The 12434-nt window shown below is 50.4% G+C and overlaps 1 protein-coding gene across 1 annotated transcript in view; it reads left to right on the top strand.

The window, feature by feature from the left end:
• Positions 1 to 12201, top strand: part of RAB22A (RAB22A, member RAS oncogene family) — a 49985-nt gene extending 37784 nt beyond the window's left edge. Inside the window, exons 4-7 of the mRNA XM_006896857.1 lie at positions 4996 to 5067; positions 5149 to 5255; positions 6120 to 6229; positions 12104 to 12201. Of these exons, the coding sequence (XP_006896919.1) occupies positions 4996 to 5067; positions 5149 to 5255; positions 6120 to 6229; positions 12104 to 12201 (387 nt within the window). The remainder of the gene's footprint in view (positions 1 to 4995; positions 5068 to 5148; positions 5256 to 6119; positions 6230 to 12103) is intronic.
• Positions 12202 to 12434: the final 233 nt, after the last annotated feature.

Below are 12434 nucleotides of genomic sequence, written 5' to 3' on the forward strand. Positions count from 1 at the left end.
CCAGCCTCACCTGTGCCAGCCCCGCACCAGTCTCACCCACGCCAGCCTCACCTGCACCAACCTCACCCGCGCCAGCCTCACCCGTGCCAGCCTCACCTGTACCAGCCCCGCGCCAGCCTCACCAGCTTCAGCCTCACCTGCGCCAGCCTCACCAGCACTGCTGTATTTGAGTGGATCGCTGCAGCCCATATGTCAGGCCGTCTCATTGAAGAGTCTCTCTTGCACTGACCTGCTAATTACTGAGTGTGCTGTACTGCTCCAGAGACTGGCCCATCCTCCCTACAAGTCCAGGACGACTGAGACAGAGTCACGCTTTCCTCCCTGCTGAGGACCTTCCGTCAGACACATTAGCTCCAAGTAGTCCCAAGAACTCAGTGGTTAATCGTTCAGCCGCTAACCGAAAGGTGGGCAGTTTGAACCCCCTAGCTCCTTTACAAGAGAAAGATTTCTTTGGCATTTGGCTTTCATAAAGTTTTCAGCCTTGGAAACCTGTAGGCAGCTCTGCTGTGCCCTGTAGGGTCACTGTGAGTTGAAGTCAGCTCTGCAGCAGGTTTGGGTTTGGAGTGTTTGACAGAAACATTGGCCAGCCCCTGACCAGGAGCTGGTTCTGGGGCCAGAGGTACACTAGCATTCCCGAGTCTTCCTGCGCTGCCAGCCGTTTTCTCTGTAGAGAAGAGTTCTAGTAACAGCAGAGTGATGACTACTAGACCAGCAGTAGGATTCATTATATGCAAACAATATAAAATACTAAAGCACTACGTGAAGGCACTGTTGAACAACCAGATGTGGTTGAAGACTAAGGAAGAGACTTCATTGAGGAAATTTCTCTGCATTTAGCCAGCTTTTCCTCCGTGGACACTCCCATCCATGTGGCTCAGGCCTCTACAATTCAAGAAGGGAACTTGTCTTTCTAGTTTGAAATACTTATGGGCAGAGTTTGGTCTGCAAAAGCATTTGGAAAAAGAAGAGGCCAGTGCAAGAAAGGAGGGTTCCAGCAAGGAGGACAGCCCTCCAACATCTAGACACGCCCTCTAATCTTCGGCTGGTTCCGAAATCACAGGTGCACGAAGGTGGTATTAAGGAGCCCCGCAGAAGACAGCAGTTGGTCAAAGATCCCAGCAAACGGCCGGAGATTGGTTTGGGCTCTGCACCCTGCCAAGTTAGGGAGATTGGGTAAACACCTTGGGGATTGCATTGACACCTCAAAAGGAAAGTAAGAAAGTATCGTAGGAGTAGACACTGTGTTCTAGGACTAAAGGTAAAACACAAGAGACATGCCAGAAAAACGTGTAAAACTAGTGTTTAGGGTGTTTAACTAGCAGATGAGCACTCTTCAGAGAAGGAAACGGAAACCTCTGTAGGGGAGGTCGTCTCAGACGGCCAGTTAGCAGTCAGGACTACCACAGACACAAGGGTCGTGGGGACCGCTGAGCGCGGCCCTGCTCGCCCCTGCCTTCCAGTCATAACCCACTGACCGCTGACCCTCCAGCGGGTGTTACAGGCTATAAACTGCACGGCAGGAGACCACTCATCCTTTCTGCAGAACTGCTGGTGAGTTCAAACCACCTGTCTTTGAATCGGCAGCACAGCTCCTTACCCACTAGGCCACCGGAGCCCCCTCGTCATGCTGCGATGCTGGAAGCGAGGCCACCAGAGTGTCCAACACCAGCAGAGTCATCCATGGTGGACACGTTCCAGCAGAACATCCGGACTAAAGCAACCTAGGGGAAAGATGTGGCTGTCGGCTGCTTAACCGATTGGATCCTGCACATTGTCTAATGGAGAACCAGAAGATGAGCCCTCCCGGTGGAAGATACTCGGGAAGAGCTGCCACCTCCGCGAAGTAGTAGTTGTTACGCGCTGTCTGGCCAGAGCCAGCCAGCGGGTTACGTTCACGGGAGGAGACTGCCCATCTTCCTGGCAAGGAGCAGCTGCTGGGTTCGAACTGTACGCCTTTGAGTTGACAGAGCAGCTCCTTACCACTGATTCACCAAAGCGCCCTCCGTCGCAGTAGAGTGGACCTTAATGATGTGGGTGGAGCAGAGCTTGCAAGATCTTCACTTACTGATCCAGCGTGATCAAAATGAGAAGAAATAGCTGCCAGCACGCAGGGGGTCACTGAGCAAACAGCGGCAAGAACAGTCAAGAACATTAATTGATTTTCAAATGTTAAACCAATTACATGGAATTTATTTCAAGGATGCAAGATTTGTTTAACATTTAAAAAACCATTCAATCATGGTATATAGTATTCTTTTTCCTATATTGGTGGATTTGATTTGCTAAAATTTTATTTGCTAAAAAAAAAAAATTTTATTTGCTGTTTTTTCCATTTAGGTTTAGGAGGGATATTGATTTGTCATTTTCTTACACTGTTTTTTTTTCTACACCCTCTAATAATGTTGGCTTTATAAAAGAAATTTCAAGTGATTCCTCCTTTTATCTCTTCTGAAAAAGTCTCTGTTGTTGTTGTGTACTGTCGAGTTAGAACCAGCCCATAGCTGACTCTCCAGCAGGTTGTCGGAGGCAGTTAATCACGTGAGCGGAGATTGCCCATCCCCCTCCCACGGAGCAGCTGGTGAATTCGAACTGCGTGCCCTCAGTGGATCAGAGCACAGCTTCTTGCCACTAGGCCACCATAGGTTTCTTCTTTAAATATCTTACAGAATGTATCAATGTTTAAGAAAGAGACAATCATAGTATAGAGCCACTATTATAAAAAGCTAAGGAGAGGTATACTATAGACAGAATCAATTTTTGAAGGTTGGCAGGTATAGGAAAAGAGGGAGAAGGGAGAAATTAATAAATACACAAGCTGCATGAAAAAGGCAGTACACAGTAGAGTTGATTATACATTGTCATTAATTATGCTAATCTGTAATATTCCAAAAGTGCCCATAAATAATTAATTGTATGAGAAACCAATATGGTTTGTAAGCCTTTACTAAAAAAATTAAATTTTAAAAAATCTGAAATTGATCAGACATGCAATCAAGCTGAAGATAACTACTGACGATTGGGGAGCTCTGGTGGCCTAGTGGCAAGGAGCTGCAACTACAATCCCAGAGGTGCACAGTTCGAATCCACCAGATGCTCTGCCGGGGAAGGAGGGACAATCTCCTCCTGTACTACTGATGATTGGAATGTGAGAGCTGGAAACAAAGAATGATCGGTAGTTGGAAAAGGACACATTGGTAATAGAAACAATGCCCAAGAACACCTGATAGAATTTTACAGGACTGGTATTTATTCATTCAAATATGTAGTTTATCAACAATGTAAAATTGACTGTACATGGAGACCTCATTGGGTGAAATACATCACAATTAAATTACTGTTATCTGTGGAGCAAAATCGTATCAGTCAGAACAAGGCCAGAGACCTGCTGCTCAACAGGCCATCAACTATTCCCGTGCAAGTTCACCTTGAGATTGAAGAAAATATAAACAAGGACAGGAAAGCAAAGAGACCTTGAGTATATCCCAGCTGAATTTAGAGAACATCTCAAGAACAGTTGCAGCAAGTGGTGATGTGGAGCTGGAAATGTCTCGTGTTGGAAGGTGCTCCGCCAGTGCTGTTTCCATATGGTGGGCACGGCTTACGTCCTGGCCTGGAGGCAGCAGTCACCTGCACGTGGGTGTGCGTCTTTCATCTTTCCACATTGTGGGTTCAGGGCCTTTGCATTTCACCCTGTGGCTTTAAGCCTACACATTTGAGAGTAAAAATAAAGCTACAAAATAAAAAGCCAAGACTGTGCAGGGCATCCCCATTGTGAAGGCATCAAGGGTGGAAGGTCTCACCACATTCTGGTACTCGCTCTTCCCCCTCCCCAAGCTTGACGGCCCTTTCCTGATGGAGTCCTCCCCCTGTTCTGTAGGGCCCTCGCTTGCCTGCAGTCTTTATTTACTTCTGTTCCCTTCCCTCTGAAGACTTACATCTCGTGTTACTGGACCTCAGAATGGGATCCTTTTTGCAGAGGCTCTGAATCTGGCATCTCATTGGGCCCGACACTGACACAGCTATTGCCCATACATTGAGCAGATACAGGACAGAGACTAGCTCTGTGCCAGTTATAGAGCCAGACCTCAAGATGCACCAGGGGGCTAGGCATCGGGGAGCCCAAAAGCCAGGATCAGGATGGGAGCTCGGAGTGTCATGTGATCTGAGTGCCTTTCCCAGTAGGGAGTAAGGTAAGGGTCGAGCGTGCACAAGATCTCTCCTGGAGCCCTGAACACCCCGTGCCCAGTTAGTTTTGGTTCCTTGGCATCTCCCAAGGCTAACCAGGCAAGGAATGTCCATTTCTGCCTCTTGGCCTCACCCAGGGCTCTGGCCTGCTCACTCTGGGGGTGTTTCTTCTCCCCTTCTCATCCTTCCGTTTGCTGTATGTTGGGGTGCAGATGATGGATTGCGAAGGAGCCGCGAGACCAGAGTTCAATTTCTATAGATAAAATGAGCTGCAGGCCCCACGTTTGGGGGATTGCTGGCCTCAAGGAGACATCAGCAGAGCGAGTTGCAAACTCACGCAAGGAGTAGATGTCAGTGCATGTTCACTTCTGTAGTCCAGTCAGCATTTAGATTACAAGGTTATCGCGATGGCAGCCAAATGCAGCCGCTTCTCGGGAGAACTGTTTGCAGCATTCGTTTTATCTCGGTGATAGTTTTGGAGCCAAAGTTTAAAGGACTGTTGAACAAATGAATTTGCAAATTGTAACACTGGGTTCAATTAAAAAGCCTTTTTAGCTGAAACAATTGTTTATAGCACTGTATTTAATCCCTGTAACACTGTATCCTGCACATCTTCAAAGAAGCACTGTCGTGTTGCATTAGAAGTTCTTGCCTCTGGTAATTATTGGCTCATTTGCTTTAAAGCATCCTGTCATCTTCTTTGGATTAAGAGAAAGATTCCCGTCTTGTTCTGGGGTAATGAGCTTCAAAACCGAGTGACTCACGTCTCCCACCTCGCCTCATCTCGTCTCTCTTCTCCTTCCCCTGCAGTTTCGGGCCTTAGCGCCGATGTATTACCGAGGGTCGGCGGCTGCCATCATCGTCTACGATATCACCAAAGAGGTGAGGCCACATTCTCTCCGACAGTTTTGAGGACCCTCTGGTGGTTGCATCTGTAAGCATTGGCTCTCCTCTGTCTTCCAGGAAACATTTTCCACGTTGAAGAACTGGGTGAAGGAGCTGCGCCAGCACGGACCTCCTAATATCGTCGTTGCCATCGCAGGAAATAAGTGTGACCTTACCGACGTCAGGTGAGTCATTAGAGCGGAGACGGCAGTGCTGACGAGGTTCTCCGCCCTCCCCGGGAAAGAGCCACAGGGAGCACCTCACTCTTAGTTCTCCTGACACCACACAATTGCTCTTTGCTGTGAGCTCCCGAGTCCTGGCTACGCAGACTCAAGTGCAGACAGGAGATCGTCACTGAGAGCCAAGGAGTCTGTGCCCACGCCCGTCTCTACGCCAGCTGGCGGCTCCTCTCGCTCCCCTGATGTAGACCAGAAAACAGACCCCACAGTCATGAAGCTGGTACCCCCTCAGAGAGACGCTTGTAGGAGAGGGCGGGACTGACGTGTAGGTGCTCCAGGTCTGTGGTCTTTACGTAAGCAGACTGCTACATCTCTCTCCCAAACAGCAGCTGATAGATTTGAACCACTGACCTTTGCATTTGCAGGTGAGCACTTTGCCACCAGGGCTCCTACCTCCCATGAATGGGGGGGTGGGGGTGGGGGTTAGGTGCCACCCAGTTCTGACTCCTCGTGACGCTGTGTACAACACAGCAAGCCCTCAGTCCTGCTCTGTCCTTGGAAGGTCAGCTGTGCGTCAGTCAGCCTTTTGCTGCATTCGCTGCCTCAGCCCAGTGTGAAGAATGGGGCAGTACCCTTATGTGGAGAAAGGATGTTTCTTGGCAAATGCCCCTGATCCACCCACATGATCCCCAGAGCAGCCCCTGCATGCCCCAGCCTCCCGTTGGTTCCCTGGTTTTGGGGGCCCACAGTGTTGGCATGACCAGGAAGACCCCTCTACCATACCATCACAAGTCTGGTGACGTGGGCAGCTGAGGGAAACCATGAGACGTTGGGAGGAGGCATTTCTGACTTGTGCTTGTTGCCTTCCAGAGAGGTCATGGAGAGGGACGCCAAAGACTACGCCGACTCCATCCACGCAGTCTTTGTAGAGACCAGTGCAAAGAACGCCATTAACATAAATGAACTCTTTATAGAAATTAGTGAGTATCCGGGGCCTGTGCGATGCTCTGTGCTGCGCCCCCGCCTCGCGGCCTGGCATGCTGCCCTTTGCTGGGAGGCTGACGTGATGGGATCCCTGCTGGAACAGGGCATGAGCATGGTCCAGTGACAGCTGCTCCCTGAGACGTTAGAGATGCAGGTGACGGCACAGCCCTCCGGTGAAAGCTTTGGTCCCTGAGGTCACGGAAGCTGCCCGTCCTCCCCCGTCAATGGCTTTCACTTCATAGTCCAGGATCGTTGAAAATGAGTTTATATAAATAAGGAGAGATGGCAGACAGGTGCAGTTCCACTGTGGTAAGGACGTCACACGCTCGCTCGAGGCAGGCTGGGGGCACAAGCTCCCTTCCCCTCACCCCTCCCTCCTCACCTCCCCTTCCTTTCCGGCCAGCACCCCTGCTGCGAGCCATCGGCACCTCTGTGTCTGCTCATTTTATTCCAGTCCTGAGTGTGTCCTGAGCTGGGTTCCAGGTTCAGGCAGACAGCTATGAATGGGAGAGGCTCGCCTTGCCCTCCTGCAATGCACACTCCACTGAGGAGACATAGCGTCTGTTCCTCGGTCATGGCCAAGGCCAGGCCCACTCGTCTGATGGACTGGGGAATCCATAAATCTGTAGCCTCTCTTGTTATTGCTATCATTATGTGTCATTGAGTCTCTTGCAAATTGCAGCGACCCAATGTACAGCAACTCTGAATGCTGCTCTGTCTTGAGCCAACCTCATTGTCTCTGACACACCTGCCTCCATTACCCCAGTCACTAAGTCAGTCCATCTCATCCAGGGTCTTTAATCCTCTGCCCTCAGCTTTTAGCCAAACAGTAGACACCTTTGCGCCGTGGTGTTGGACAAGGGCACTGAATATCCACGGACTAAGGAACGTGAACTCAGGAGCTCCTTGGAAGCAAGGATGGTGAGCCTCCTCTCGCATTCTTGCTGTGTGGTGTTAGGAAGGGCCCGGTCCTTGGAGGACAGCATGCTGGGAAAGCTGAAGGTCAGCATAAGAGAGGACGGTCCTCACGAAGACGATGATGGACACAGGGATTGTCCCGTGGGCGCAGGTGTGTCAGAGGCGGTGAGGGGGGCCGGGGCAGGGCAGCTCTCAGAGCGGTTAATTGTTGGCTTCCTGCGAGTGAGTCATCGCCTGCCGGATGGCACGTGACAGCAAGGTGGACAGGAGCGTGAGTGCCCAGTGACAAAGCCCTGAAGGCAGGTTAGGGTGGGATGGAAGAACTAAGGGAAGTAAGAGTCACCAGGGAAGAGCAGGCAGAACGTGATGCCCACTGGTGCCAGGCAGAGGCCACAAGGCTGTGGGTGTGGCAGAGCTCAGGGACTCGGGGTTCTGTATCAGGTTGGGGCCCAGCTGGAGTGGACCCCTGTTGTATGATTGCTGGGGGAAGGCAGTGGTTGGGTTTAGTTTCATTATCATATTTTCACTTGGTTGGTTCAGAGAAACAGGAACTCTCGCTGTGTTTGTAACACGGCTCACTGCTTCGACGTGGCCGCTGATTCACGTACTCTAGTCTGTGCAGACGTGACGAGCCCTGGGCCAGCCCCCTCACTTCCCATTCCAAGTCAGTCTTCTCTGTCTTACGGGATGAAACAGGAGTCCCCCTATTTGTCCCCTGGTATTCTTGACGGCCAGCAGGGACTTGGTCACAGTTCACATGATCGTACCATGTCTGTGGTGGCACATGTATGTTACGGTCAGCACGTGTTTGAGTATCCTGAAGACATCAGTGTGGAAAGCAAGAACGTAGTGAACTATACCAACGTTGAAACCCTCCTGTAGACATCGGGGTGGCTGTATTCATCTTAAATGTCAGTAGAAACTGTGCCGGCCGAGACAAGAAGAGTTCAAAGCTGTGTGGGTCTGATTTCTTGTTCCTGGTCCCGCGAAGGCCACCAGTCCAGGCAGGCCGGTTCACTTCTTACCTGGCTTGAGACTTGAGCAAAGTGCACATTTCAGAGTCTAAAACTCGGTGACTTCTCCCCCTCCGTGCACAGAATGTCACGAGGCCCTCGGATCCACATGCAGCCACACCCTAGAGCCCCCTGCTGCCCCTCCAGTCACCAGGCCCCTGGTGGTCTGCATTCAGTCACCTGGAGTGTCTGTCCAGACATTCTGTGGCCTGTCAGTGGCATCCAGGTGGTCTTTCTTTGGAGGTACCTCGGAAGTCTTTTGCCATTTTTCTGTTGGGTTTTTGTTTCCTAGTCAGCACTCGGCACCAGTAACCAGGAAATTAAAAGGCATATTGCCATGGGAAAGTCTGCTGTTAGGGACCTCTCCAAAGTACTGAGGAGCAACAGTGTCTCTCTGGAGACTAAGGTGCGTCTGATACAGGCCATGGTCTTTGCTATCACTTGTTGTGCATCAGAGACTTAAACAATGACTAAGGAGGATAGAAGGAGAATTGATGCCTTTGAGCTGTGGTGCTGGAGAAGAGTATTGAGGGTGTCATGGACTGCTAGGAAAACAAACAGATTCATCCTGGAAAGGGTTAAACCAGGCTGCTCCTTGGAGGCAAGGATTATGAGGCTCCGTCTAACATACTTTGGACATGTTGTGAGGAGGGACCGGTCCTTGGAGAGGGTCATCATGCTTGGGAGGGTGCAGGGACAGTGCAGGAGGGGAAGGCCCTCTATGAGGTGGATTGATTCAGTGTCTGGGGTAATCGGGATGGGAGTGTCAGAGACAGTGCGATTGGCACAGGACAGAGCAGGGTTTAGGGATGTTGTACGTAGGGTCACTGAGTCGCAAGCGACTTGACGGCACATTAACAATAACTACAGTCATTTGAGTCCTCATGGACTGTGTGGCATAGAGAGGCCTTGTCCTCTGTTACTTCCATCTTTTCCTCAGCTCCTGTCTTGAACTGGCCTTTCTGCTCAGTTCACCCCATCCCCCAATGGTCAGCACTTTTTGCTCCTGTTAAGGAAGTCTCAGTCAACCCCCAGGTCATGAAGATGTCCTCCTCATCCCTCTTCTGAAAGTCACATCCGTTCCAGCTTTTAAGCCCAATTTCAGTGGTGTATCTGTGATACAGCTTTATTTTCCACAATGATAAGTCTGATGACAAAAAAAGCTTCAGTCCAGCTTGTAAATACAGTGACTTCTCCTGTGACAATGTCACCATAGGACACACAAGGGGCATATTACTGGTCTGGGAGGACCCACACTATGTGCAGACTGCTCAGATGCTGAGGCCAAAGGTCAGAGGCCGCAGGCACGAGAACTGACAGAGGGACCACTGACAAGTGCACCATGTCGTTGAATGTTTGAGATACCTGTGTGCCAAGTCCTGCACATGCCAGGGACCATGCATTCTAGGCACTGGGGACCAGAGGTGACGAGGCAGCCCTGCCCCTGCATGAGTGTAGTGGACCCGAGGGTAATTGTCGGCTAGACCAGCGTGCAGTGGTGGGCTCAGGGCTGGCTGGTTGGAGGCGTGCAGGTGTTGGGGGAGAGGAAGGAGACGAGTGCATGAGGCATCCTCCAGGCAGACAGGACCATGACCGTCCCTCTCATTATGGATACTCTGCTTTGTAGATCAAAAAAGCGAGGCTGGTTGGTTCTCATGCCGCTTTGGTGCAAGAGTCCAGCAGCCCAGCCTCTGCTGAGAGCCGTCTGCAGCATCTGTCAGGGCCCATTGCCCATCCTGCCTGCCACAAGCAGGATGGACCCCAGTCTGATATTGAAGTCAGACCCCCAGAAGTGGAAAGCCACTCCGGCCCTGGCCTGCACCTCCCCACTCCCCAGCTCCGCGCTGCCGTCCACAGCGCAGTCACTAACACCCAGCAGCGTCAGAACAGCATCAGCATGGGAAGCGTTGGTAGATTGTGGTGAGGTGCGCAGTGCTGATTCCAGAGCAGGAAAGAGCCGTGATTTCCACAGAGCTGGACGGAGCTGTCCGAGGCCCGCACCGGGAGACAAGGCCTTGGCTCCCCGTTGGGTTCTCAGAGGCTGGGGCCCTGCGCGTTTGTGCGTGTCTGCATCCTAACGCCTGGTCAGCTGCTCGGAGAGTCCCAGTGGTGGCCCGAGACAGAGACCAGCCTCTGCCGTTGGATGGAGTTGGTGGTGTCATTTTTCTTTTTTTAAGGTTGAGAATACACACAGCAGAACATACATCACTTCATGTATATGATGTCATGGATGAAATAGTGCCATTATATATAGGAGGTTAATTACATTTTCCTGGTTCCGAGCTCACAGTTCCTCAGTTCCCTGTCTGTCCTCACATCACTGTTACCGGTTTGACCCTCCTACAGATGTTAAGAGAGTACAGTGTTGAAGCACTTACTTCACTAGGTAGGCTAGTGTTTGTTAAAGAAGGCTAAAGGGGGCATTTTTGGTTGAAGTTTAAAGATGATCTCAAGGAGGGGAGCTCTGGTGGCCTAGTGGCAAGAAGCTGCACTGCAATCCCAGAGGTGCACGGTTCGAATCCACCAGACGCTCTGCCGAGGAAGGAGGGACAATCTCCTCCTGTATCAGTCAGATCTGATTTGACGGTACACACACACACACACAAATAATAAAATAAAAAAAAAATAAAAAAATTTAAAAAAAAAAGATGATCTCAAGGCAGTCCTTTCAAGGGTTCATGCAGCCTCCATGGCTCTGGAAAGTCTGGCTCTCAGTAGGATTTTAAGGACTGTTGAGTGTTTCCTTCTTTTCCTCAGAGGTGACTTTTCTAGAACCTTGCATTCCGTAAAGGTAGGCAAGCCCATGTGAGTCCTTCAGTCTCGTGGCAGAGAAAGTGGCTGCATTTGTATTTAGCAGGTGAATGTGTGTCTGTTCAGAACAAAATGTTTTGAACACGTAATTGCTTTAATTATCCTTTTAAATTAATTGCAGTATACTACTGGAGCCAGCAACAACACATTAATGGGAAAAGTGGTTAGATTTTTCTGGAGCTGGATAATAATGGTGTGCTGAAGTTGAAGTCTTGCTGGACAGATACCTCATGAAAATACAAGATGTTGACCTTGATGGGAGCTGGGTCAAAGGGTCTCTGTTGCTGTGAGGTGACATCCGGTTGACTATGGCTCAAAGTGACCGTTGTGAACACCGCATTAGAACCTTACCCTGTCTGCGCCGTCCTCCAAATTGTCAGCATTGTCAAGCCCGTTCTTCAGTCTCTGTGTCACTTCATCTCTTTGAGGGTCTTCCTCTCTGGCACTGCCCCTCTGCTTTCCCCAGGACGATGTCTTCTTTTTCAAGGGCTGGCCCCTCTTGACAGCATGCCCGAAATATATGACGTCAAGCTCTGCTCTGCTACCCCTACAGAGCCTCCTGATTACACGGCAAGACGGATTTGTTTGGTCTTTGCACTCGCGCGCACGCGCACACACACGCACAAATACCCTTTGCTGAAGCCAGCATCCCGATGCATCCATTCTCTTCAGTCTTCCTTACTCAGTGGAGTGAGTTGCTGGGTAGCACATATTTTGATTTCTTAACTCTGCTACTGTGACCCAGGCCGCCATGGGGGTGCCCCCAGTAAGATGAAATCCTCCCAGGTTCAGTGTTCCCTCTGTCATGATGTTGCCTGTTGACTCGATTGTGAAGATCTGATGTTGAAGTGTATTGAAGATGGTAGTCTTCCATCTTCTTGCATGTAGAGAGGTACATGGGATCTCTTAAGAATTTTTTTCATATTTATAGAAAAGTTGAAAAAAAATAATACAGTAAGCAATACAAGAGATCTCTTACCTTCGCAATCATTGCGTAAATCTAAGAATCCATTTCAAAATTATTTTCGTGAAACTTGTTGATTGGCATGTACAAAATGCTTGTGTCTAAAAGTGAAGAGATTTGGAAAATTGAATCTCATCCCCTTCCCCCTCCCCATCTTGGTTTAGGTCGAAGAATCCCGTCCACAGATGCCAACCCACCGTCCGGTGGCAAGGGCTTCAAACTCCGAAGACAACCGTCAGAGCCCAGGCGGAGCTGCTGCTGACGGCGCCGCGCACAGACTCGATGAGGAAGTACGTGGCCCCCAGCCCGGGCTCACTGTCGCTGGTTCTCGCCTGGCCAGTCTTAGGTCTTTGTGCAAAAAGGATTCCCAGGAATGGACCGGTTTCCCCCTCTGGACACCTGCCGCACTGGTATCTCGGTCTGTGGACCTCCTCTCTTCTAGAAGGAGCCTCTGGTGCGCACATCCCCGGCTCCAGAGCTTACCGGAAAGGGACG

Source organism: Elephantulus edwardii, unplaced genomic scaffold (genome assembly GCF_000299155.1).
Source record: "Elephantulus edwardii isolate Elephantulus edwardi_28Jun2011 unplaced genomic scaffold, EleEdw1.0 scaffold00193, whole genome shotgun sequence".
Taxonomy (NCBI): domain Eukaryota; kingdom Metazoa; phylum Chordata; class Mammalia; order Macroscelidea; family Macroscelididae; genus Elephantulus; species Elephantulus edwardii.